At 42.4% G+C, this 27,865-nt stretch overlaps 1 protein-coding gene across 2 annotated transcripts in view; it reads right to left on the bottom strand.

The window, feature by feature from the left end:
* Positions 1-27,865, bottom strand: part of CHN2 (chimerin 2) — a 296,002-nt gene that overhangs the window by 198,540 nt on the left and 69,597 nt on the right. Inside the window, exon 1 of one of the 2 annotated variants that reach the window (XM_072783630.1) lies at positions 9,184-9,217. The exons of the other annotated variant lie outside the window; for it this stretch is intronic. Within the exon in view, the coding sequence (XP_072639731.1) occupies positions 9,184-9,202 (19 nt within the window). The 5' untranslated portion in view covers positions 9,203-9,217. Of the gene's footprint in view, positions 1-9,183; positions 9,218-27,865 lie in introns of those variants that run through there. 2 annotated transcript variants of the gene reach the window in all.

Genomic DNA, 27,865 nt, shown 5'->3' on the forward strand with positions numbered 1-27,865 from the left:
GACTGTGCACCCTTCGCTAGTCTCCAGACAGCACTACCTATGAACTCAGGAATGTCTTGATTTATGAGGGTCAAGATTAACAAAACTTCAGATGAAACATGAGTGAATATGTTCTCCCATGACAACAGAAATTGCTGAGGATCACTACTAATAACGTTCTTCAGGACAGACTCTCCTTTTTAATCCAGAGGAGCCATTAACAGGTATCTGCCTGGATTTGCCTTTCTCCCAAGGTGACAAACCTCACCTCCAGCCAAGCTCCTGTCATTGAGGCAACTTTGTACACAGTACCAGGCTAGTGGCAAAGTATCCCAAAGAGTGTTTACCTGTTATAAGTCACTCTTCATCCCTGCAAGGCAATTCATGGGAAGTTCATTCAATATATGGCTTCCATTATGCCTCTTAGTACTGCTAAATAGATTTAGAGCACTTTACCTCTTTTGTCCATCACTTTTTCAATGGAGTACACAAAGCCATTAGAAAGGAGCATTTTTAAAAAGTATACAATGGGAAGGAACCCAGCCCTGTAGCATGCAAATACCCTGGCCAAAGCCAGCATAGCACAGTCTGTTAGGCAAATCCTCTCTTGGAGGATTTGCCTCTCTCTTTTATTCCTTTTGGAGTGTCCAAAAGCTCTCTGTTGCTCTACCCCATAGCACTCAGCAACATACAAGCTATTTACCCAACACACTGGGGATCCTTACATATAGAACATTTTAGCATATATTTAATAAAATACATTTGATATATCTAGATTTTTTAAAGATGATTAAACATAAACCTTTCTTTTTTGAAGTAATACTGGCCCTGAGCTTCTCAGCCCTTGCGCTTATTTCTTCAACACAGACAATTTATAGCATGTGGTGCCCATGGACAGCTCAGCCAAGATCATGCCACTTTTCCCTCCTCTGGGACCCAACGCCCAACATCTCAGACATCAGTGAGGCCTCCCACAAGACCCTGTTGGCTCAAGGCCCTTTGTTAATTTGCCTAATCCTTTCTGCTGGCAAAGGCAGTAATGCCACTGAGGCCAGATCTGCATTAGTCAATAATCTGCTTCTCAGGTGTTCACTTTTCCTGATCTTAGTAACAAATATGAAGAGATGTGTAAATTTAGGCTCAACAGCCAAGTATCACTGACCTTCATCTATGCTACCAGATGAAAATATTGGTAGAAAAGCCTCAATAACCATGAATGGATGGTCTTGTGGTTTTACAGACCTTTTTAGACTCCTGAGATTTACAGTTGTGTGGTTTCTGAAAAAGAACTGCCATGGTAAAAATGCAATATTATTCTTAGACCCCCAGACTAGCATTTCAGAAAAGAAGAAGTTGAAATCCAGCTCCGTGTTGTAAAACAATCTTATGTAAGTTACTTAACCTGTTTCTTCCTTTGCCAAATAAGAATGAGATGCTCCCATTGGCCTCTGTCTGTAGATACATCTGAGGGTACCTGGAGAAGTGAACAGCGCTGGGCAAGAAGTACAGTTATGTCCTGGATTAAGTAGGAGGCTTTGTTGTGGCGCACAAGTGCTTTCTCTTTGTAATGTCTACATAGACACAAAACAAGAGGAAAAGGAAAATAACCAGCAGGAGGGGAACTTATGTCCATTTTATTACAGTTCTAATTATGTTGAGTGTCTTCATTGTTCAAGGCACTTTTTAGGTGTTAAAAACACTAGAAAAATAAAATACAATTCCTGACCTCAGTGTGCTTACATTTGGTGTATATGTATTGGGTGTGTCTGTGTGTTGTGACTATATGTGTGTATATGTGTGTGTCTATGCCCATGTGTCTATGGTCACAGCTAAACTAAGGTACACTGGAGCTTTCTATTCTAAGGAGCAGGGTCTACACGGGGAGTAGCTGACTGGCAAGGATCTAGAAAAGTTTTACGGGCAAATCTGTGTTTGTGTTAGGCTTTGACAGGAATAGAACTTCAGGAAGCAGAAATAGAAGAGAAGGGATTTTGGAAGAAAGAAAAAAAAATACCTGAGAAAAATCAGGGAGTGGAGATAGCGCAAGGCATGTCCCATGTATACTGATGTATATAGGTAATGTAACTGGCAACCTATAAGATCTTTACCTGGCTAGGAGGCACCAAAGACAGGCAGGAGGGATCTTTTACATTTCCAGCAGTCTCAACCTGCACTTGCAATGCCTCTGAATCAAAATGAACCACATTAAGGCAAACTCTCAGCTGTCTCTCTGATTCTGCCCTTGTCATTCAGTTTGGCACAAAAATGGCACTTTCAAGACAGACTCTAAGGATTATACTTGGAATTTAGAGTTCTGAGGAAGTGTTTCTGTGTACACAGGAAGGTTGGCAAAACAAGAAAGGCACTCCACGTCCCAAAACACTCATTTTTCCTAACTCATATAACTATAAGAAAACTAGGAATCTTTTAAGTTCCTATAAGGTATAGAATTCAAGTGGTTCTACTGTAGTATTTCTCCAAGTGCATTGCTAACAATAAAGAGAACATTCACCATTCATTCATTCTTTCCTTCATTCAACAACTATTTACTGAACACCTATCATGGACCAGGCACCTGTTCTAGGCATAGATATCCTATCCCCAATGCTTAGATAGTAGATAGCCTCCCACCCTGACCCGCTGTGGAGCTCACAGGCTAGTGGGCAGAGACTGACAATAAATGAAACAAGTAAGTAAAAGAGTAAGCCAGATGATGAGATGTGCTATGAAGATAAGAGGAAGGAAAAGAACTTAGGTAGTGCTGGTGACATGTGAGCCAATACTTGAAGGAAGAGAAAAGTAGAGATTTGTGCAGATATCTAAGAGAAGAGCAATGGTGGCAGGAGGAACAGCAATGCAGAAGCCCTGAAATGCATCTGAGGCAGGTGAGGATCCCAGAATGCCTAAAGCTGAATGAGAGAAGGAGACAGTAGTGAGATGTAAGGACAGAGACTCAGCAGCAATCAGGAGGCTGGAGCAGGAGGATAATTAGTACAATGCAGACTATGGAAGCAACTAGAAGATAGTATTTCATGATGGAGGAGTATTAACAAATATGGCTGAGGGGTTAAGTAAGGTGAGGGCTGAGAATGTACTCTTGAAGTCAACGCCGTGAAGGTGTTTGGTGACCCTGACTAGAAGGTATCAGCTGGAGGGATGAGAGCAGAAGCCTGACTGTGGAGAATTGAATGGATAAAGGGAGGGAAAGAATGGACCACAAAGCATTTTGCTAAAAAGGGAGCAGAGAAATGAGTGGTCATGAGGAAATGCTGCCAAGAAAGGTTGTTTTAATATAAGGAACACATACAACCCAATAGCAAAAAGGCAAATAATATGATTTAAGAATAAGCAAAGGACCTGAACAGACATTTTTCCAAAGAAGATATGCAAATGGCCAATAAGTAGATGAAAAGGTGCTCCACATCACTCATCATCAGGGAAATGCAAATCAAAACTACAGTGAGATACCACCGTACACCTGTCAGAATGAAAATTATCAAAAAGACAAGAGAACAAGTGTTGGCAAAAATGTGGAAAAAACGGAGCCCTTGTGTACAGTTGGTAGGGATGCAAATTGGTGCAGCCACTATGGAAAACAGGATGGAGGTTACTAAAAAAATTAAAAATAGAACTACTGTATGATCCAGCAATCCCACTTCTGGGTATCTATCCAAAAGAAATGAAATCACTATCTCAAAGAGATGTCTGTACCTCACATTCATTACAGCATTATTTAAAGTAGCCAAGATATGGAAATAACTGAAGTGTCCCTCAATGGATGAATGGATAAAGAAGTTGTGGTATTCAGCCATAAAGAAGAAAACTCTGCTATTTTCAGTAACATGGATGAATCTTGAAGGCATTATGCTAATTAAGATAAGTTAGAAAAATAAAAGCATTTCTTGATCTTATTTACATATGAGATCTAAAAAAGTTGAACTCATAGAAACATATACAGCATGGCAACTATAGTTATAATACTGTATTATATACTTGAAATTTGTTAAGAGAATAGACCTTAAATGTTCTCATGGCAAAATACCCCACAAAAGTAACTATGTTGGGTGATGGGCATGTTAATTAATCTAATTGTGGTAAATATATATATATTTATATATATTATATATATTTATATATATCATACATTATATATATTACATATATATCATACATTATATATATTACATATATATATATAATCTCCAATCATCATATTGTATACCTTAAACTTACACACAATGTTATCTGTCAACATATCTAGATAAAGCTGGGTGGGAAGGATAAAAAAAAAAGAAAGAAAGAAAAGCTGGTTTTGTTTGATTGATCCTTTCTGTTTTGTCCTGTTTTTTAGGTGAGAGAAGTAATACCCTGTTAGTGGGCTGATAGGAATGGATCCAGTAGACTGGAAAATTGATGATGCTGGAGAGACCAGGGGAAGAGTTGGAAGAGTCAGGATCTAGTGGACAAGTGAATGGGATTATCTTAGGCAGCAACAGGGACAGTTCATGGCCTGGGGGAAAAAAAAAAAGGGGGAGCAAAGCATCCAAGCACCAAGGTTGGGATGTAGATGAGTGCCTGGAGCTCATGGAGATCCTCTTCCAACAGCTCTGTCCTCTTAAATATGGGACAGCACAGGGGGCACATGGTAGAAGAGTAAGACAAGGGTGGGTCAAGCAGGGTCTGGGGTGCTGAGTGAGGAGATGCGACATGATCTGACCTGCATTTTGGAAGCTCCCTCTGGCATGTGGGCTCTGAAGGGAGGCAAAGGTGAAAGCAGAGCAGCAGCCAGTTAGGAGGTCATGGCAATAATCCAGGATGAAGATGAGAAGTCAATGGGCTTTTTTCACAGACTGCAGTGGTAGCAGCTGAACTGGAAAAATGATCAGATTCTGAATATATTTTGAATGCAGCTAAGTATGGAAGAGTCAATGAAGTACAGGGTATTTTATTGTTTTCCACCCAAAGGAATACAACAAAATCAAGAAATGTTGTTGCATTTAAGCCAAAAAGCAGTAACATTTCAACTGCTTTTACTGACAATAATCCGGTTTTTAACTAGCGAAGACTATTCCAGAACTGTGGCAATGTCAATAAGTGAGGCCAATGAACACATAAAAATCTGTTGGTACTATAAAGCATTGTAGAAATTGAAGCTGTAGTTAAAAGCAAGGCATCTGTATCTGTTCCAATAAGCCCATTGTCAGGAATGAGTCAATAAATCACAAAATTAGTGTGGAAAATATTTCAAGCTTTCCAAGATCAAAGAATGGATAGTGAAATATTAACTTGATGTCCTTTTAACTTTCTTTTCTCAATATTTATTAGTGTTTGACCTCCCCTGAAATGAGAGTTCCATTATAAGCTCTTTTGATAAATGGATTGAAAGGTTGCTCAAAGCACTCCATCGTCACTAAGTATTTTCTACTCTCCAGTGAAACACTATTAGTCTGCATTTTACAGTAACTGTCTTCAGCATACCAAAAATGTGCATCTCTACACAACAGAGAGAAGAACTAAGGGGATTTCCCTTTCTCTCCCTCTTCTGCCACTGGTAACTACAATTACAGATACTCTTCGAGATAAAGTAGAGACATGCACAGTAAAAATGTCATTACAAAAAGTGTTCAAGCCTGGTCATTCATGCTTTAAACACATTTGAACTAATATTTAGGGTTGGAACAACCAAAATAAATGAGGTCCCAGTCCTTCTTTTCAAATTTATAGCAAACTTCCTAGAGAGTAGAGGCCACAGATCCCTCCTCTCTCTTCTTTCCATATGTCAGGTTTAGCTTGAGAAGCATTAATCATCAATTTTTGTCACCCAGATGTTCTCTGCATCCTAAAGGGCATATATGACAGATTTCTATAAGAATTGTGGCAATTTTTGACCAAATAATAAACTTATAGAATTTAATATTAAAAAATCAAAGATGCATCAAGATGTAGTTGTGAAATCCTGAAATTTGTACGGAACTACAGAAGACCTTGAATAGTCAAAGCAATCTTGAAAAAGAAAAACAAAACTGGAGATATCCCAATTCCAGATTTCAAGTTGTATTATGAAGCAGTAGTAATTAAAACAGTATGGTACTGGCATAAAAATAGACACACAGATCAATGGAATAGAGCTGAAAACCCAGAAATAAACCCACAATTACATAGTCAATTAATCTTCCACAAAGGAAGAATGACTATACAATGGGAAAAAAAGACAGTCTTTTCAACAAATGGTGTTGGGAAAACTGGATAGTCACATGCAAAAGAATGAAACTGAGCCACTTTCTTCCACTATACACAAAAATAATCTCAAAATGGAGTAAAGACCTGAATATGAGGCCTGAAACCATAACATCCAGAAAAGAGCACAGGTAGTAATCTCTCTGACATTGGCCATACCAACAGTCCCTTGCCTCAAGGAAATAAAAGCAAAAATAAATTATTGGGAGTACATCAAAATAAAAAGTTTCAGCAGTGGAGGAAACAATCGACCAAAAGGCAACCTATGGAAAAGAAGGTATTTGCAAATGACGAAATATACAAATAACTTATACAACTCAATACCCCAAAACAATAATCCAATTAAAAATAGGCAGAAGTCATGAACAGACATTTCTTCAAAGAAGACATATAGATGGCCAACAGACACATGAAAAGATGGTCAACATCACTTATCATCAGGGAAATGGAAATAAAAAACTACAATAAGACATCACCTCACACCTGTCAGATGGCTAAAATCAAAAGCACAAGAGACAACAAATGCTGGTGAGAATGTGGGGGACAAGGAACCCTCCTCATACTGTTGGTGGGAATGCAAACTGGTACAGCCACATAATGCAAAACAGTATGGCAGTTCCTCAAAAAACTAAAATTAGAACCACCCTACAATCCAGGAATGGCACTCCTGGGTATTTATCCAAAAAACATGAAAACAATAATTCAAAGGGATACACACACCCCTATGTTTATTGCAGCAATATTTATAAGCAGCCCAAGCATCCATCAATAGATGGATAATAGATGGATGGTATATCTATCAATCTATCAATCTATCCATCTAATGGATTGTTATTCAGCCATAAAAAAGAATGAAATCATCACAGAATGATTTCTTAGAAAGAAAAATTGAAATCAACCTACATATGTAACAACAGGTGGCTGTTTTAAAAAAAAAAGTTCTATCCATGCAAATGAACTATGCATGACCATTAAAAATTATGTCAAATACTTAAGTTCTAGAATACATTCACAGTGGGTTTTGAAATAAAACTAATATAAATGGTCTGACCACATTTTTGTAAGAATAAAATACATATTTACATATATATAGTAGGAAATTAGAAGCATAAACATCACAAGATTTATGTGACTGTTTCCAAACACAGGATTTTCTTTTTTAAAATTTTTTTAAAGATTTTATTTATTTCTTCATGAGTGACACAGAGAGAGGCAGAGACATAGGCAGAGGGAGAAGCAGGCTCCCTATAGGAAGCCTGATGTGGGACTCCATCCCAGGACCCCGGGATCACGACCTGAGCCAAAGGCAGACGCTCAACCACTGAGCCACCCAGGCGCCCTTTTTTTTTTTTTTAATAAACACAGGATTTTCAAGGAGGCTGTCTTTTTGGCTCATCAGTACTTTGTTCTATTTTTTCCATAAGCAACCTTTTATTAACCACATAGTTGGAAATGTATGATTAAAAGTTACTAAACATTATTCATGGTGGCACTCAAATCTCATAGGCTTGGCCAAATGCACCCCTATGGCTCCTAACCTTGCTTGCTTTCTAGACATGTGGTTATGTTAGTGTCAAAGCCCTAATGTGGCCCAGAGATCACCTTCTTCCATAGATCTCTGACAATCCGCTCACAGTCAGGTCGACTATATTCTTCAGGCATCAAAGGCAAGGAAATGGAGCACAGCAGCAGATTCGAATACCCACAGAACCACAAAGAATGAGGCTTTAACTACAAGCTTCAAGTAGGATATGTCAATGTTGGCTTGCTTTCCATGAAAGCAATAGGAATTATCTGGCAACAAAATGCAGCCAGCACATCTATGGGGGTTAAAGGGTGGGGCACATTGGAGAAATGAGAAAAAACCCAGAAAGTGAACATGAATTCAGTGCATATTTGGTGGAGTGGGCTTTGTGCTATAAAACAGAACAGCACAGTTAGGGAAATTCCAGGTAATTTCAAGATTAAGACCCAGTATAAAGGCCTAAGCAATTTCCAAAGATTCTTTTAAATTAAGAATGAAGTCCCCAAAGAACTAAATTCTAATACCTTGAACTTCAAACAAACTGCTTTAAAAGCAACACTAAAAACATCAAACAGAAAGTAGATTAAGTGCATGCTCCATCTGTAAGAGCTTGCTTACCACAAACTCAATTACTTGTTCCAAAATGAGATCCCAGTTTGTTTGGATTTACTGATAGGCTTCTCTTGATAAATGAGAATGACAGATCTGAGAAAAGAAAGCTTCAATTCTCTTTCTTGGTCACACTCAAAACCACAGCTCCAGGTAAATGCATAAACAGGTAGCAATGCTTTGCAAAACAAAACAACCCTTTGCAAAAAAACAAAACAAAACAAAACAAAACAAAAAACACAGCGGTGTGTATCTCTAGGCAGTCAACCCCAGTATAGACTTTTATCTTTTATGCCATCTATTTGAATATAGAAATCATTTGTGTTTGGAAATAGGTCCTAATCCCCACCTCGCCCCTGCCAGAGGATAATGTTTATTTGAAATAAGTCTTTGCTCTCTGTTCAGTTCTACAGTTTGCTTGCATCCAATTTTGGCCTCTTTTCCAGCTCTGAGCAGAGGGCAGAAGCATGTGTGCCTTTGCTCTCCTGTTAGTGCACTCATGCCTACCCTCCGTCATGCTGGCCTTTGTGAGGCTGCCAGAAACCCCCTCTCGGAGACATCTGTTGCCTTGCTTAAAGCAAGGCGCTTCCTAAGCACGTGACTGGGCCTTGCGGAATCAGAGAGTGCCACCTCCAACAAGAGGCGTCTGTCCACCTCGCCTCTCCTCTGTCATTTCCTCCTCCAGCCTCGGCCTCAACAAGTGGCCGAGCCTCACACAAGCTGTCAGGGACAGATGCTATGTGAAAAGAGGAAATTGGACTCCAAGATGCTACAGCTTTTTTAATTAAGTCCAACCTAAAAGCCAAATAGTGAGGCATGAAATGAAGACTTACTTGCAAACAAGCACCGCATTTCAAAGAGCAATGATGCACTGGTTCGGGTTAGCCCACAACGTCTTTGCTTTCTCAAATGTCACATTGTTCCTCATTCAGCCCATTGGATATCTTCATGTCTGCGGTGGGCAATTTGTCTTGCGTTGGTACATGAGTATCCTGAGTTTTCTTTTGTCATTTCCTTCCTCTGCCGTCCCCAGGCTAGTTGGGTTGGCAGGATCCAGTGTGTCCACGCACAGCCAAATGCTCACTCACATCTATTCATCACTCACCTCCTCGCTCCCTCGCTCCCTCGCTTCGCAAACACCCACTGATGCCCACTACACGGCAGGCCTGGCTTCACATTCTAAGAAAAAGGAAGAATAGCATTATGGCTTTCCTCTTCCCGGCTCCCCAAGCTAATTCTAGTCATTTGCTTTGTCTCCATTTTCTCTCGTTTACTCTTTGTTTTCTATTCTGGTTCCTTATTGTTTCTCTCTGCAAACTGACTGCTAATTAAAGTGGACTAGAGGCCCAGGGCCTCTGCTGCAATTCTCAGCTTACTTAGCCAAGATCTTCATTGATTATTAAGGATGCTGAGGACTCAGGGAGTTTTAGAGAGAAGAAAGTAGGAAAAAGAAAAAAAAAAAAAACCTTTCAGACACAGAAGGAAAATAGAGAAGACGTACCTTGTGACATACCCTAGAAATTCTAAAGTAATCACAAAATACAGGTGAGCCTTATTAAGATTTATTATTTTTCTAATCTACTTTCCATCATTTTAACCACAGAGAATGAAATATATTATTGAAGGTGCTTGAGAAAGTTTTCATATATTGCAAAATCAGTAAGGCAGGGAGATACCTGAGGCATCATCTTGCCTGCTTTACAGGCCAAGAAACCAGGGAGAAGGGCTGGTCCAAGACCACACAGAGAGGAACTGGCTGAGGCCTAGTTAGAGTCCCATGTTTTCTGGTCTTCTCCCCTTCCTATTCATATCCTCAGCCAACTACCCTGTTCCCCAATTCAGTGTTTTCTATTATATCAAGGTTTTAGAACATTGCATGAGATGCAGGGGAAAGTAGATAAAGCATATGCTTGCTAGGGAAATCTAATGATAATGTTTGGAGTTTTCCTAGAAAACCCACCTGAAGTATTTTTTAAAGAACTTCTGAAAAGTAGGGGCTCCTGAATGGCTCAGTCAGTTAAGCATTTGCCTTCAGCCCAGCAGAGTCCTGGGATCGAGGCCCACTTCGGGCTCTCTGCTCAGCAGGGAAGCCTGCTTCTCCCTCTCCTTCTGCCTGCCACTCTGCTTACTTATGCGCTCTCTCTCTCTCTCTCTCTGTCAAATAAATGAAATCTTAAAAAAAAAAAAAACACACTTCTGGAAAGGAAATTTCAAACAAACACAACTGAGAAAATGGGAAGAAGGAATTGACTTGTTCCAAGATCATACTCCCCATTAGGTAACAGTCAGAAAAGGAATATCTGACTTTGGATTATTTTTCTTAGTTTTATTAAGGAAGACAGAACACAAAAGTTAGTAAGAATTTAATTTCACTGGATCTACTAGTTAGAACCCTTTGGGTTAAGTGACAGAAAAGACAGCCTAAGTTGGCAAATGCAAAACAAAGAATATGATGTTCTAAGAACTGAAAGATCCAGAGGTAGGTCTCATTTCAGGCATGGCTTGACACAGAATTCAGATGGTGACTAACACTTATGTGATCCATGCTGGGGACTACTCTAGGAGTTTTACACGACCGGCCTAATTTCACAACTGTCTGAGTAGCTATTAATGATTCCCACTTTACAGATGAAGAAACTGAGGCACGGAGACTAACTTGTCCTGAGTGACCCCATTAATAGATGGTAGAGCAATTCAAACTCAAGTAGCCTTGTTCCAGAGTCTAGATTTTCATCACTGCCTCCTATCACCAAAGTCTAGATTTTCATCATGGCCTTTTCATATTGCCAGAGTCCAGTTTTCCTCTATCATTCATCTCTGCTGCCTGTGTGGTTCAATTCTCTTTGAGATTCTCCCCTTCTGGAAGCAAGATAGCTGAAAACAACTTGAGCCTCAAAACCTGACAGCTCCAAGGTCCAGCCAAAAAGATTAAGAGTTTCTTTTTCCTAAGTCCCAGCAAAAGTCTCCCTGCATCTCAGTGGCTTGAGTCAAATATAAGAGAATGCTAACATTCTGACTGGCCAAACCTGGGTCCCCTACCCCCATGGAGCAGGAAAGGTGGAGGCAACCCCACCAAAAACACATGGACAGAAAGTGGACATTTCCCCCAAACACCCCGAGAGAAACTGGTATAGTTAACAGATTGTTAATGGATACTGGCTGGTAGACACAACTGGTGAACACTACAATGTAAAATTTCACCACAAGAATTAAAACACTTCTTTTTCAATTACCCAATAGGAGCTCTTGGTCTTCAGGAATCATTTCTGAAGTACTCCATAAGACGCATGGCAACTTTCATTTGTACAAAGAAGAAAGGTATATGAAAAAAAATCAACCAAGATAGGACAATCATGGTATATTTATGACCATGGACTACCTTTACCAGGCCCATTCACATCAGTTTTAGGATTCCTCAATGGACCCATGGAATCAGAATCTTCTCTTTACGGGGGATATTGGGAGCTCATCCACCCCAAGATCTCACACAGAGTACAGGCTGTCCCCAGGGCTGCCAAGGGCCATAGCCTCTATTTTATAAGGTAGGTCTGTTTCTCACCTTTCATATAAGGCAGGGCTGGTGGAGAAAGGGCAAAAGGACAGGAGAAAGGAAGGTGATACTACAAAAGACACCTGCCTTTTTCTCTGCCCCATGGAAAATGCAGGACCATACTCAGCCCTGTCTCATTTCCCTCACCACCCCAGATGCCAATCTTGCCTATAACTGTGCACCTCTCCGTGTGTCCTGATTGTCACACCAGAACCCCTCGTCTACTTCTCATCATAAAACACTTAGGATCTGGTCCTTCTCTGAAGCCTCAGTTGTTTAGGCACTCCAAGGTTGACTATCCTCCTCTAAATCATCTTTATCTTTTTCCTTGGGAGTCTGAATGGAAACAAAGAAAGGTGACAGAGATTGGGGCTGTAGGAGGAAATGTTTATCCAAGGAGGACCAGGCCACCATCGGTGCATGTGATGCCCAACCTGGAACTGATGCTGCAAAGTGAGCATTCTCTAGGAACTATCAGGACCTCCTGGCTGGGATATCGGGGAACAAGACTCAATACCCTGTACCTGGACTCCAGGAAATATTTCATTACATTTCTGAGGGTACCTTTATGAGTTGGATGACTGCCAGCAGATGATACAATTAGTTGGATTTGTGACTATTTGAAGGACCCAAGCACTGGAAGTGGGCCATCAAAATGGTGCCAGAGGACTCTGACCTCAGCGCTGTCCAGTTCCAGAATTCTGTCAATATCTCCATGAGGATATTTATGGCACACTGGTCAAATAATTAAGAGTTGAGGGGATGCTGGGAAGAAGAGCAATAGTGTTGGATGACATAGTCAGGACCAAGCAAGATATGTACCAGATTCCTGATGAGACAGATTAGTGATGAATGTTAAGCTTGTATTCAGGTTAAAATAAACATGTACAAGTTCATGATTGTGGAGACACAGCTCAGCAGGTTTGTGTGTGAAAAAAAGAGTTTTGGTTGACTCTACTCATGGTATGAGTCAACACTGCACTGTGGTTACCAAAAAAATCTAATGTGGTCTTATGCTGTCCTGAAGGCAACGGAACAACTGGACTGTGGCTTGTGTCGGGTATGCTGTATTTTATGTGAAGCAGACCACACCAGTTTTGTGCTTTAGTCCTTGACCGTATTCCAAGAGAAAAACAGGGGCAACCTGAAATTCAGTAGGAAAGGAGTGACTGTTACGGTGAAGGGACTAAGAAACTCCTGGGAGAGCATGAGGATGTTTTGCTTGGAAAAGAGAAATGTTTATGTGAAACATGAGAACTGTCTTTAAGGATGTGATAAGCTGTCTTGGGAAAGAAGCATTCCATTTGATCTCTGTATCGCTTATGGCTGGACCTGGGCCGTCAGTGGCAGTGACAGGTGCCCGAGAGGACCTGTGGCAGCTGGACTGGCTGATCTCAAAGATTCCTGTTCAACCCTGAAGTTCTAGGTAGTAATGATTCTGACACATGACTTCTAAAAGGCACGCTGGAGTACAGGGGACCTAGGTGCACTCTGCCTCCGGAATCCTGAGTTCAAATCCTAGTGCAATAGTTTTCTATTGCTGTGCAAAACACAGCAACACAGACTTAGTGGTTTAAAACAACAGGTACCTACTAACTCACAGTTTCTATAGGACAGAAGCGCAGGCAGGGCCTAACTGGGTCTTCTACTCAGAGTCTCACATGGCTGACATCAAGATGTCAGCTGGAGTGTACTTCTTTCTCAAGCTCAGGGTCCTCCTCCAAACTGGCAAGATTCATTTCCCTGAGGCTGATGACCATGCTCCTCATTTCCTTGGGAGCTATTGACCAGGAACCACTCTCAGCTCCTAAGGGCATTCGGATTGATTCTTGCCACGTGATCCCCTCCGTAGACTTTCAGAACATGGCTGTTGTTTTCTTCAAGATCAGCAGAAGAATCACTTGCTTTGATTCTCTCCCTCCACGGAATGCCTGGACCCTCTTATCATGAGCTCACCTGATTAGGTCAGGCCCACCCTGGGACTCACTCTCTTGATTTAATTCAGAATCAACGAATGAAGGCCCACACTTACATCTTCAAAATCACTTTCTCCTTGCCATACCATCAAGAGAGTGAAAGCCTGCCATCTTTACCAGACCTGTCCACATTAAGAGGAGAAATTTGGGCAGGGGACACCCTAGAAGTCTCCCAATCACACATTGCTTTTCCACTCACAGATTCAGATCTCAGGATAGCTGCTCGGCCTCTCTGTGTCTTAGTTACTTCGACCATCAATTCCTCAAGAGGTTGCTAGGAGGCTTAAAGGAGTTCATCCACAATGGGGTCCTTGGGAATGACAACCCATGGGTCATCAGACATCCTGTGGTCAACGTGCTTGCAGGCAGGGGCTGTTTCATAGAGAGCCGGCTTCTGCGCTCTGTCCTATCAGCTAGCCTTTCTCTTTGCTGCCACTCTCACCATTTGGCTATAATCTCCTCTGCCCCTTTGGGTGTCTCTACCACCTACTGTTATTCTTCTTTTCTCTGTGCTTTTTCCCCCTGTCAGTTTTCTCCATTGCTTCTCTCATAATTCCTATCTTTATTACGCTGGCAACGTTTGCTGCCATTAGCCCCACAAATAAGACCATGTCTTCAGATCAGCTGACATTCTAAGATGTGGTCTACATGACATTGGTTCCTTTTGTTGGCATTCACTATGCCTCAGCCCTAATTTTTTTTTAATTTTTATTTATTTATGATAGTCACACACAGAGAGAGAGAGAGAGAGAGAGAGAGAGAGGCAGAGACATAGGCAGAGGGAGAAGCAGGCTCCATGCACCAGGAGCCCAATGTGGGATTCGATCCCGGGTCTCCAGGATCGCGCCCTGGGCCAAAGGCAGGCGCTAAACCGCTGCGCCACCCAGGGATCCCTGCCTCAGCCCTTAAAATTGTTTTTTGTTTTGTTTTGGTTTGGTTTGGTTTGATATTGTTTCAGATTCCTGAAGTTATTAAATTTTGACTTATTTTCCCTGTAGGTTAAAATTTCTCCTTTACCAAGCAGATAAATCAGAAAATAATGTTTTACCTTTGAAAACAATTCAGCATCTGAACTTCCTTCTCATAGAAAAATCCCCTAGTACAGTTAAAACATTATTCATTTGGTAACAATTCATTTTCAAAAACAATTTTCAGGAACCCTTCTATTGCGCAAAGTGAATCGCTCCTGGTTTGCAATCTAGTTTGCTGATGAAAACTATGAGAGGCCAGCGAAGGGAAAAGGCAAAGCAATTTCACTCTACAGAAGTCAACGTAAACAGCCAACAGTGCTGTGGATGTCTGCAGTCTTGCAAAATATAATTTCAGCCCTGCGCCCTGCACACAGTAGGTACTCAGCAGAACTTTTCTGAGTTGAATGGAGGAGATGTCTCAATAAGTGATAACCATGAATCCATTTAATTAGTTTTTTCTTCTACCAGATTCTGAACTCCAACATGAAAAGAGTTTACAAAACAAACAGAAGAACCAGTAGTAATGAATACGGTTGGACGCAGGCAGCTTGTATGGACAAATGAGCTGACATGCAGTATCAGCTAGATCTTCCGTGCTCGGCGAAAATCAGGTGAGGTCATAGCTCCCATTCTGACTGGTTCTATCATGCCACTGAGAGTCAACATGACTGTCTCTACGCTGCTTAGGTAGGAGGCGGGGAGGGAGTCCAGAGTGTCCCCACTGCTCCAGGCATCCTCAGGCCCCAGGCAGCAGAAACTGGTGGCGCTTATTGGATTGTCAGCAAACCCAGGCAGAGTGCAGGTCGTATGCCAGGAAGCTGACACCAGGAAGAGGCACTGGCCCCAGGGCCATCTGCAAAACTCAGGGGAGGTTAGGACACAGAGGCATCCCCCCCACCCATGTAAAAACAGCCCATCTCTTAGAGGCTATGGGTGGATAGGGCTCCAAGGGATTGATCTGTAGGGATAACTATTACTGCTTTCCATGAAAATATCTGCTTCCAAATTTGTTGCTGAATGTCTGTCTTCTTTGCTAAACTATAAGAAACAAAGCATAGAAACCAGGTCTACACCCAATGCCCGGCCGAGTGTTCTATAATCAGCAGAATATTTGCTCAATTAACTAACGAAAGAACAAATGAATGGAGTCTTACATCCTAAATGTAGGAGTCATGGCAAGGTGCCCAGGGTATTCAAAATACACTGTAGCTCATCGAGTGGTACATCTTACTTCAGTTCCAGGTGTAAACAGGTCCCTGTACCCTAATCGACACTGCCCCATTCATAACTGATTGACCCAGAAAGCCTGTCTGCTCTCTCGGCTCTTCCTCCGTGTAGTTCCTTAAATCCTGGTGTTCTCTGGGTTTCTGCTTTAGACCTGTTCTCTTCCCTTTCCTTCTCTCTCACACTGTCTTTGGGTTAATTCATTCACTTCCGTAGATGTAGTTACCACCTGTGTTTCATTGTCACCTCCAACCCTCATCACCCAAAGGCAATGGGAAACCCCGACTGTATGTTCCTCAATCTCAACAGGCCCCAGCCCTAGCTTATGACCTTCCCCACCCCTTGAAAGCACTACTTCTTCTTCTGTATTTCTAATCACAAAAAAACTCATCCTCACTCACCTGCATTATCCAATTAATTCAATCTCTCAAGAGGAATCATACTTCCGTATCCTTTCTATCCTAGCCTCCATGTTCTTAGCTGAAGACCTCTTTATTTTTACAATAGCCTCCTAAAAGGGCCTCTGCTTCCCTCTCTGCCCTGCACTCTGATTCGGGATCCCACTGCTACCAGAAGATTCTTCTAAAAGAGAAACTGGATTGTATTAATCCCCTACTTAAAAGCCTTCTATTAAAATACTAGCAGTCTTAATGATCCCCCCAGACAGTGAGGGGTTCTTTTCTACCGACATTAAACAACCCCAGAGAAAAGCTCTTCAAATATGGACAAGGGAGCCACTCAATGAAATGGATGGCTCACCCTGGAATTCCAGAAAAAAAAAAAAAGAAAAAAAAACCTATAAAGGCAGCACTACCCATGCATACAAGATTCCTAGTGCTTAGATCAGAAATCCTTGGACAGTCCAGAATCATCGATGATGAGATGTGATGAGAACCCTGCAATGTGAGTGAGAGAGCAAGAAAAATACACAAAAGACATAGAAATAATGGGTGAAATGAGGAATTTGGGGAATGATTTCACTAATTCACTCAACAAACATTTTGAAGACTGTTACTATAGTTTTACATCATGCTGGGCTTTATATTGTTAGTTAAATTAGATGGAATTAAATTAAATTAGTGGAAAACAACTGAAGTAGGTCACACACACACACACACACACTCACAGCCTTTTTGGCTCTTGTCACCCAGTAAAGCTTGAACTCTCAGACTGGCTTACACATTCCTTTGCTGCTTTCCAGACTCAACTCCTACACTATTCTAAGAACCACACACTCCCATCACACAACCACACCCTATTCCTGCCTGAGACCTGTAGGTCCCTCTGCCCACAATGCCTTTCCTCCTGTTTTCCAGGTGGGAACCTCTTCTAACCAACCCACCTCTCACACCCAGGGAGAAGCTTTCCCTGAAACCTCAAACTTCCATCCTCTCATGCCCACAGAGCTATGTCATGCTCCTATTACAGGATTTCTGCTGTAGTTTGTAGTTTTTCCTCTCTCTGATGGTCTATCTCTAGTTAGCACCTGAGCCTTACCCTGTATCCCTGACACACAGAACAAATTAGGGTTTCAGTGAAGGTTTGTCGAACAAATGCATTTCGATGTCTAAACAATTAACTTATGGATACTTCGTGTACATGAACTGGTAATATTTTAGGTTCTACCTCTACTAATTGTTTTCTTTCAGTCTGGCATGTTTGTGGTATCTGTGCACCCCATTACCAAGGACAGCTGACATATGAGGGAAGATAAAAGCAGGCATGCTTTGGTTTTTATATTTTTATGAGGCTGGGGCATAATTTCAATCACCACAAGCAATTCACCAGCTTTATTTTCCCGCTGTCCTTTTGACTTTGTAAATAATTACAACCCACAATTTCAGAAATACTACATTAATACTCCATTAAAAAACTTAATTGATAGACTGAATTCTTCAGGCGAAAATGATGCTATTACTCAAGCTACAAGCACAAGGCAGACAAGGAAGGTCAGTTGGAAAGGGAAAGAAGGGGGCTCTGGATGAGGAGAGGAGGGGGCTAGACCTCCCTGGGGACTGCTCTGGATGGAGACAAGCCAGGGGGACAGCCAGCAAGGGGAGGTATGCTCATACAGGGGCAGTCCTCCTATCAAACAGGTGGCAGCCTCACAGATCCGGCTAATCTTCCTAATTACGGAGAATCTGGCCTCCAGCCAAGATCAAGGGGGGCAATTTGACTCCTCATGGGGAAAAGTGTAGCAAGCCAGAAAAGACCCCCGCCAAACAGGTGATGGTTCATGGCAAGATTTCAGACCCTGAGGGGAGGAGTGGTGCAGAGGGGAGTTAAGGTCCTCCACAAAAAAAGAGGCCACTGTAGAAGCTCAGTGGGAGACAGTGAGCCAACACCACCGAGCCTGAAGGAAGGCAGTGGATGAGAGGGTATGGGGGTGTTTGGGGCGCTCTCCCGAGACACCACAGACACCAGATCCTTCGAAGTAAGACGAATTCTAATCTTACTGGTGATGGGTAGGGTCTACTAACAAGCTGCCTGATTTGATCAGTCATTGGCAAACTGGGGCTCACAGGCCCATTTTGGCCAGCCACCTGTTTTTGTAAATAAAGTTTTACTGGAACACAGCCATGCTCATGGCTGCTATTACGCTATGAAGGCAGAGATGAGTAGTTGTGACAGAGACCATATGGCCCTGCAAGGCCTAAAATATGTACTATCTGGCCCCTGATAGAAAAAGTTTGCCAACCTTTGGTCCAGAAAATGCCCAGGCTGCCTCTCAGACCAACAGAAATCAGAATCTCTGGTAGCAAGGTTGACGCATGAGTACTTTTTAAAGCTTCCCAGATTATCTCAATGTGGAGCCAAGGTTGCAAACCCCTAGTCCGGCCTGTTGCCGCAACTCTGAGAGGCATCTGAAGAAGTCACAGAATCAGATTCCATCTCAGATGAGTAAGTCAGAGGGAAGGGTGGTTCAGTGCTTAAACTTTGGGGAAAGAAATCCCTCAGCTGCATCCTCACTCTGCCACTCACCAGCTATCTGACCTACATAACTCAACTCCCAACAGCTCAGTTTCTCCATCTATAAAATGGGCACAGTAACAAAACCTACCTCATAGATTGCTGGGAGGGTCAGAGGGATGAGTGCTGGTAGGGCTGTCAGTGGTGTGGCATATGACTGCACTTGATAAAAGGTAGCCAGAACAGGGGATGGGGGAGACCTGGGCTGAGAAGCTAACTCCATCCTGGTTTACAGCAGCCGGAGGAACTCTCAGGGCTGCCACATGTGGTGCCCAAGGAGACATGTTCGTCAGAAGCTAAGCAGCATCTTTAAGACATTGCTGGGAAAAGCCACGGTGCAGGTGCAAGGACTAAACTGCCAGCCTGCATGAGCAGGTGTGCGGTCCAGGGGAGCTCGAGACACATCCCATGGCTAAATTCTGTGCACATCTGGTCCTGCTTCTGGGGCTCCTTGTCTTGGAGCCCTGGCTCACATTATGGACAGAAGCAGTTTGTCTTCTTGCAAGGCTCTGGTAGGGTCTGGTGAATGCCTGTGAGAGACCAAACCCCAAGTCCTGCTGCTTGGACTACATGCTGGGGCTGGGCACATTTGTAGGTACCTGCCCTGCAGATATCTGCCTTCTGCCCACCTTTGCATGACCTCCATGCCAGTTTGGGTTTGATATCAGTTTGCCAAACTCTTACCCAGGTGATACAAGGAGGGCTATGGTCTCCTCCACACAGAGGACTTCTTTGGGCACACAGCCTGGCCCCTAGAGGTGCTCCAACAATATCTGTGCCTCGACCATTCAACTAACATGTGAAGGGCATGCATGCTACAGAATTCTCAGGGCTACTTGCTCAGCTAATGACCTGCATTGGGCAGATAGGGTGGTCCCTTCATTTCACAAAAAGGCCTAGGTCTTGTAGGGTTAGTAACCTCTCCCAATTGCTGTAAAGATGGGTGGGCCCTCAAATGTATAACTAGAGTTCTTGGGAACCCTGGCAGGATTTGGTGACTCTCCAAATCAGGAAATGGTAAACCATGACTTTATCCCTGAGCCCAGCCACAGCATGACTCTGTTTGCAGTAGGACATCTTTTCCTGCATATTGGTTTCAGGCTTGAGCTAGAACAGGATCAAGCTGAGTGGCCAGTTCCAGAAAAGCCTGGTCAATACCATCCTGAACTTAATACATGTATGTGTAAGGAAAGGAGGCTTAGAACCATACCAGTCCCCTACCCACGGAGCCCTGAACCTAAAATTAGCATCACATATGATGACCTAAAACAGGTGGGGGTTGAGCCATGGTTAAGGGACAGTCTCTTGATACTACTGGAAAATCCAGGAACAAGCCAGTAGGAAGTTCTCATCCTATTGGTAACACTGATGCTAATGGCTTTCATTTACTGGGTGCGTATAAAGTGCAAAGAGATTTACTCACACGCAATTTTTATTTAATCTTTATAGCCATTCTATGAAGACTTGGAGAATGAAATAGTTGCACAGCACATAGGTTTTATTTATCTTATTTTTAAAAAAGATTTTATATATTTATTCATGAGAGACACAGAGAGAGAGAGTCAGAGACATAGGCAGAGGGAGAAGCAGGCTCCCTGCGGGGAGCTCTATGCGGGACTCGATCCCAGGACCCCAAGATCATGCCCTAAGCTGAAGACACACACTCAACCATTGTACCACCCAGGAGTCCTGCCACCTAGCTTTTAAACGGCGGAACTGAGATTTAAATTCAGGCCTCTCTAACTCTAAAGCTCCCATTCTATTTTCCTAAGTTGTACAGCCTCCCCAGAAGGAGCTAGCCATGCCTCTGCTGTGGCATAATCTTGTTCCACCAAACAATGTTGGACTGAGACAGGGAAATGATATCCATGCCCCCTAGGAGAGTCCCTAGTAAACTCGAGAAAAACTGCACCTCTTTGCCTGTGAAAGTTCTACCTCATGCCAGGGGCTCGGCCCTGAATTAGACTCTGTGTGTCTTATTTTATAGGATCTCAGGGTCTCCTCGGAGCTCTTAGAGTCTTGCATCTGATCTCCCCCGTCTCACGAATCTATCCTTGGCTCAATCCCTGGGTTATGTCTCAGTAACAATTTACTCCGCTAAGCAGCAGACACCTTCTCTTCATAAATACTGATGATAGATAAAACGTCCTATCTTTCACCTTATCTAAAGAGGATGAATGATCTAATTCTTTCACTTGCAAAGCACAACGTTGTGGCCAGCTGAGACCAAACTAGGATGCAATCCCCGTTCACCTCCTTCTGAACCTCCCGGCTCTGCTACTAGACTGGTTAAGGAGAACTACCCTGACTGGGGAACCAGCCTGCCTGGGTTCAATCCTGGCCCAGCTGGTGAAACATCAACTTCACTTTACTTGTTTGCAAACTGGGAATAATAACAGCACCTCTTTCAAGAAGCTACGGTGAGAAGTAAGACAGTCTATTACATGTAAAATACTTAGCTCAGTGCTGGCATAAGATAAACACTCTGCAAATATTAACCGTTATTACTAGTTGAGATTATATTGCTGCTTCTACTCCAGTTGGTATTATATATTCACTTGATCAAAATTAACTGTGCTATTTTCAAAACAGTGCAGAAAATCATGTGTTACCGCTCAAGGACTGGAATCTTACACATGGGAAAACACTCAGGTACAAAAATTGACTTCTTCTGTCAACTTCCCCCAAAATACAGTGTATTACTTTTAATGGCACTTGACATTTTTTCTAAGACTTGGCCATATATTCTCTAACTTATCCCTACACTAACCTGGAAAATCTACTTTGCAGATGGAAAACTGCAGTTTCAGAGATGTCAAGTAATAATAATAATAATAAATAAATGGTAACATTTATTTTGTGCTTCCTGTATATTACACAGTGCTTTAAGGAATTTTTATATTTACTGACTTTCGATTTTTTTAAATTTTTATTTATGATAGTCACACAGAGAGAGAGAGAGAGAGAGAGACATAGGCAGAGGGAGAAGTAGGCTCCATGCACCGGGAGCCCGACGTGGGATTCGATCCCAGGTCTCCAGGATCGCGCCCTGGGCCAAAGGCAGGCACTAAACTGCTGCACCACCCAGGGATCCCTGACTTTTGATTTTCTAAACAACCCTATGAGATAGATGTTGTTGTTACATCCGTTCTATAGATAGGGAAACAGAGACCCAGGTTAAGAAATCACCTAAGAAGCAGGCTCACAGAGAAAATGGGAAATGGATAATGACACTTCCTTAGTGTGGTGCCTGAGTTGCACAACTAGATTTGGTGGTCAGCAAAGAAAGACAATATCCATAGGCCTTTGCTGTGGTGGCACTGTTCTTACATTGTCCCCCTTGCGCATGCGTACACACACACACACACACACACACACACACCCTTTTCTTCACACAAGAGAATCTCTAACTCTCCTTCTCACTAAAAAATTCTGTGATTGTAGCTGAATCTACAGAAACCATCCCTCTGCCAGTTTTGGAGAGGGCTGAGCACTGAAATATGTACAGTGGTCCCTCCTTACCCACCAGGTGAGTCCCAAGACCCTCCCTCCTATGATGCCTGAAATCACAGAAGGTACAGAACCATATGCTATGTTTTTTCCATACATAACTATGACAATGTTTGATTTATGAAAACAGTAACTAATAATAAAAGTGAGCAACTATAACAATGTACTATAATAAAAGTTATGTGAATATGGTCTCTCTCTCAGAGTATCATATTATGCTATATTCAACCTTCTTGTGATGATATGAGATGCTAAAATGCCTATGTGATGAAATGAAGTGAAGGGAATGACACAGGCTGTGACATAGAGTTAGGCTACGGCTGACCTTCTGATGATATATCAGAGGAGGAGCATCTGCTTCTGACCCGTGGTTGACCACAGGTCATCGAAACCTCCGAAAGCAAAACCATGGATAAAGGGAGTACCAGTGTGGTCGGTCTTCTCAAAGGACAGAGAGTGACCCTGAATCTTTTCCTAGACACATTTAAAACATCTTCCAACTTTAGAACAACATAAAAACATGGTTTGTTTTGTCTTTTAGCAGCCTTTCTTTGATCTGCACATTGGCTGCAGACTGGCTGGACCCACTGTCCTTCCCTAGCAGGAGAGTCTTGGCCTGAGCAAAGCTAGATCACGATCTCTATAAATCATCACTTTACATTCATGCTCATCTTGCTGGTGTCACAGCGCTGTCAGTATCTTGATTAGTGCATGAAAAAGGGCGTTAAGATGAAGTGAGATGAATCTGTGCTGCTCAGGAAGTACCAGATGAATCGGTAAACTGCCCAGTTATTGGTCCCTTGGAAAGCAGATTTAAGCTGCTCTGGGGTCCTGGAAACACACAGCTCAGAGAGGCCATGGAGCAGCTGTTCCTCTCTTATAAAGCTTTCCATGATCGTAGAGAGAGAAAACATATGTGCTGGCCAGGCCAAGTGGAGCTCACACAATTTGAGATTCACATTCTGAAAAGCACAGAGAAGAGACTGTCTCATGCTCCGGATTATCTTGTTTGCCAGTTAATGAGCAAGAACTTGTCCAGACTGCCCAACAGGACATTCAATGTCAATCTTATTCTAGTTGGCCTCTGTGATGCTTTGTGGAATGTTCATATGCACTGTTCAAAGGGTAAAAGATTTAAAAAGAATTATCCGCTTGGCTCACCATTACCCACTTTCTGCTAAAGCAGAAATGTCATTATAAAAGATGGCCACATGTTAAGCATGGAGAGAGGTAAATTTCTGGGAGTTTACACCTAGAGAAGCAGTCCTCAAAGGATGGTCTGGGGAACCCTGGAAATCCCTAAGACCACCTTGGGGTCTGAGAGGTCAAAACTATTTTCCTAAAAACACTATGACATTATCTGGCTTGTTCAATCTCATTCTTTCTCGAGTGTACAGTAGACTTTCCCAGAAGATACATGACACAGGATATAGCAACAGACAAGAGAATCCAACTGTCCCTCACTAAGCCAGATGCTAAAGAGATTTTTCAGCAAAGTATAACAATGACGCTATTCTCACTAAGTACTTTTTGAAAACATAACTTTTTAATAACAATAATTTATGTTAACATACAATTGGCATGTTGTTCAAAAAGATCTGAAATTTATTTTTTCAATTTCAAAGTTTTAATTTCTAATATGGTAAGTATTAATTGATGTAACCCATAGAAAGTATTTGGGGGCCATCCATCATTTGTAAAAGAATGGCAAGGTCCTGAACCTAAAAAGTGCAAGAACCATGGATTCAGAAGAATCTGATGTTTTTCTCTTGGCGGAAGCATGCCTTCCTTCCCTAGCTTTCCAGCCAAGCATCCATCTGCTTCAGACTCACCACCTTCTTAGTTTGGGTGCAGGTCCTCTCCTCTGTAGTCTTATTACCTGCCTTACCCCCAAATCCGTACTATTGAATTGCCTTTGTTCTGCCTATGACATGGATCCGGGAAATTCACAGTTGTTCATTCTCCCTGGCAAGGCAGAGAGAGGAGCTTTCCTCAACCACTCTACTCTCCATCAGGCAGTGCCCAGATGCGTGTGAGAGCTGCCACTTTTGCCTGGACCATCAATCAACAAATGCTATGACAGGGGCTGGAGAGAAAATAATGATTCAAAAGGATTGTGACAGATGCACATCAATAGGTTGACAATGGGAGAAAGGCGCACACAGACCCAGGGGCTCAGAGATGAGCCAGCGCCTAGGCCACACAGAGGGAGCCCCGTGTCTGTGATGGTGGACACAAAATGCCAGCCTGTCACTGTGTAGGCAGACAGAACCACACAGATCAGGTGTCCCCTTCCAAGTGTGAAAAGACTGTAGCCACTTTCTCTGTAGGTTCCAGGACCTCAGAACTCCCCTTACAAATGAGGCTGGACATGGCTGTCCAATTTTCCCAGCACCATTTATTGAAGAGACTGTCCTTTTTCCAGTGGATAGTCTTTCCTGCTTTGTCGAATATTAGTTGACCATACAGTTGAGGGCCCATTTCTGGGTTCTCCATTCTGTTCCATTGATCTATGTGTCTGTTTTTGTGCCAGTACCACACTGTCTTGATGATCACAGCTTGTAGTACAACCTGAAATCCAGCATTGTGATGCCCCCGGCTCTGGTTTTCTTTTTCAATATTCCTCTGGCTATTCGGGGTCTTTTCTGATTCCACATAAATCTTAAAATGATTTGTTCCAGCTCTCTGAAAAAAGTCCATGGTATTTTGATGGGATTGCATTGAATGTGTAAATTGCCCTGGGTAGCATGGACATTTTCACAATATTAACTCTTCCAATCCACGAGCATGGAATATTTTTCCATCTCTTTGTGTCTTCCTCAATTTCTTTCAGAAGTGCTCTGTAGTTTGTAGGGTATAGATCCTTTACCTCTTTGGTTAGGTTTATTCCTAGGTATCTTATGCTTTTGGGTGCAATTGTAAATGAGATTGACTCCTTAATTTCTCTTTCTTCAGTCTCATTGTTAGTGTATAGAAATGCCACTGACTTCTGGGCATTGATTCTGAATCCGGCCACACTGCTGAATTGCTGTATGAGTTGTAGCAATCTTGGGGTGGAGTCTTTTGGGTTTTCTATGTACAGTATCATGTCATCTGCAAAGAGAGAGTTTGACTTCTTTGCCAATTTGAAACTAGATCATTCTCCTACACCATACACAAAGATAAACTCAAAATGGATGAAAGATCTAAATGTGAGACAAGAATCCATCAAAATCCTAGAGGAGAACACAGGCAACACCCTTTTTGAACTTGGCCACAGCAATTTCTTGCAAGATAAATCTATGAAGGCAAGGGAAACAAGAGGCAAAAAGAACTATTGGGACTTAATCAAGATAAAAAGCTTCTGCACCGCAAAAGAAACAGTCAACAAAACTAAAGACAACCTACAGAATGGGAGAAGATATTTGCAAATAACCTATCAGATAAAGGGCTAGTATCCAAGATCTATAAAGAACTTCTTAAACTCAACACCCAAGAAACAAACAATCCAATCATGAAATGGGCAAAACACATAAACAGAAATTTCACCAAAGAAGACACAGACATGGCCAACAAGCCCATGAGAAAATGCTCCGCATCACTTGCCCTCAGGGAAATACAAATCAAAACCACAATGAGATACCACCTCACACCAGTGAGAATGGGGAAAATTAACAAGAGAGGAAACAACACATGTTGGAGAGGATGTGGAGAAAGGGGAACCCTCTTCCACTGTTGGTGGGAATGTGAACTGGTACAGCCACTCTGGAGAACTGTGTGGAGGTTCCTCAAAGAGTTAAGAATAGAGCTACCCTATGACCCAGCAATTGCACTGCTGGGGATTTACCCCAAAGATACAGATTCAGTGAAATGGCAGGATGACTGCACCCCAATGTCCACAATAGCCAAACTGTGGACGGAGCCTTGGTGTCCATCGACAGATGAATGGATAAAGAAGATGTGGTCTATGTATACAGTGGGATATTACTCAGCCATTAGAAACAATGAATACCCATCATTTGCTTCAACGTGGATGGAACTGGAGGGTATTATGCTGAGTGAAGTCAATTGGAGAAGGACAAACATTAAATGGTTTCATTAATTTGGGGAATATAAAAAATAGTAAATGAGATTATAGGGGAAAGGAGAGAAAATGAGTGGGAAATATCAGTGAGGGTGATAGAACATGAGAGACTCCTAACTCTGGGAAACGACCAAGATTTAGTGGAAGGGAGGTGGGCAGGGGGATGGGGGGAGTGGGTGATGGGCACTGAGGGGGGCACTGGACAGGGTGAGCACTGGATGTTATACTATATGTTGGCAAATAGAACTCCAATAAAAAAATATACCAAAAAAAAAAAAATGAGGCTGGAGCACTGTCTCCATCTCTGTCCTGCAGATCAGAATAAAATATTCACTTCAATCTAACACACCTGTAAACAATCACTGAGCTCCTCCTAGACACCTGGGTAAAATGCTGGTGGGAAGAAGTGCAAAGATTAATCAGAAATGCCCCTTCCCTGCACTCCAGGAGCAAGAAAAAAATCATTAATGGACCTGCTTATTAGCAGCAAAATGATCAGATTTGAGTCTTAGCTCATGTCTCTTACCTGGCCTGTTTTCTAGAGAGAATGGAAGAATGCAATGTGAGAAGGCAAAGCAGCCAAAGAAAGCGCAGAAACAGAAGCCCTAGATAATGCACAAGACTGGATAATCAACGTTTGAAACACAAGAAATGATTCTGCAAGAGAAGCCACTCTTTGTTTTTTTTTTCTTTACAAATGCTATTTCTTAACCTCAAATTCAATTGTTGGCCTGGACAGAAAGAACCTGGTTTCCTACCCGACTCAAAACTCCCACATCTGGCCTGGTTATGCTCAGGTTCCCAAGCAGGCTTCACCTAAGAGGCCCTTCAGAGGCATCCAGCCAGTGGGACACCCAGCCCAGAGGGCATCTGCGAGATGGAAAGGGAAAGAGTTCCTAAATTCTAACACTTACCAATGGCAGAATGCTTCATCTTTGAAGTAGCCTCTGGAATCGTCAGGTTCCGTGTTAAAATGGGCTGCCTAAAGACTACCTGTCCATGTAACAGGCTGGAAGCACACACCCGGTGCCTGGAACTTGTGTCCTTGCTGTCAGAGGCAGGCGGGGACCTGCCTCAGCTGAATTTAAGGCAGGCAATACATGGGGACGAGGAAGGAGATACAAGGAGCGTTGCTGGTGAAGCATCTCTGAAACCATTTTACCCATCTCCCTCCCTTCTCGCTCCCCTGCCTCTCACCTCCTCCACCCCATCTCGACTGACATTATTTCTGTTCAGCAAGGTTTTGAGATG

The sequence above is a fragment of the Canis lupus genome, chromosome 18 (genome assembly GCF_048164855.1).
Source record: "Canis lupus baileyi chromosome 18, mCanLup2.hap1, whole genome shotgun sequence".
Classification (NCBI taxonomy): domain Eukaryota; kingdom Metazoa; phylum Chordata; class Mammalia; order Carnivora; family Canidae; genus Canis; species Canis lupus.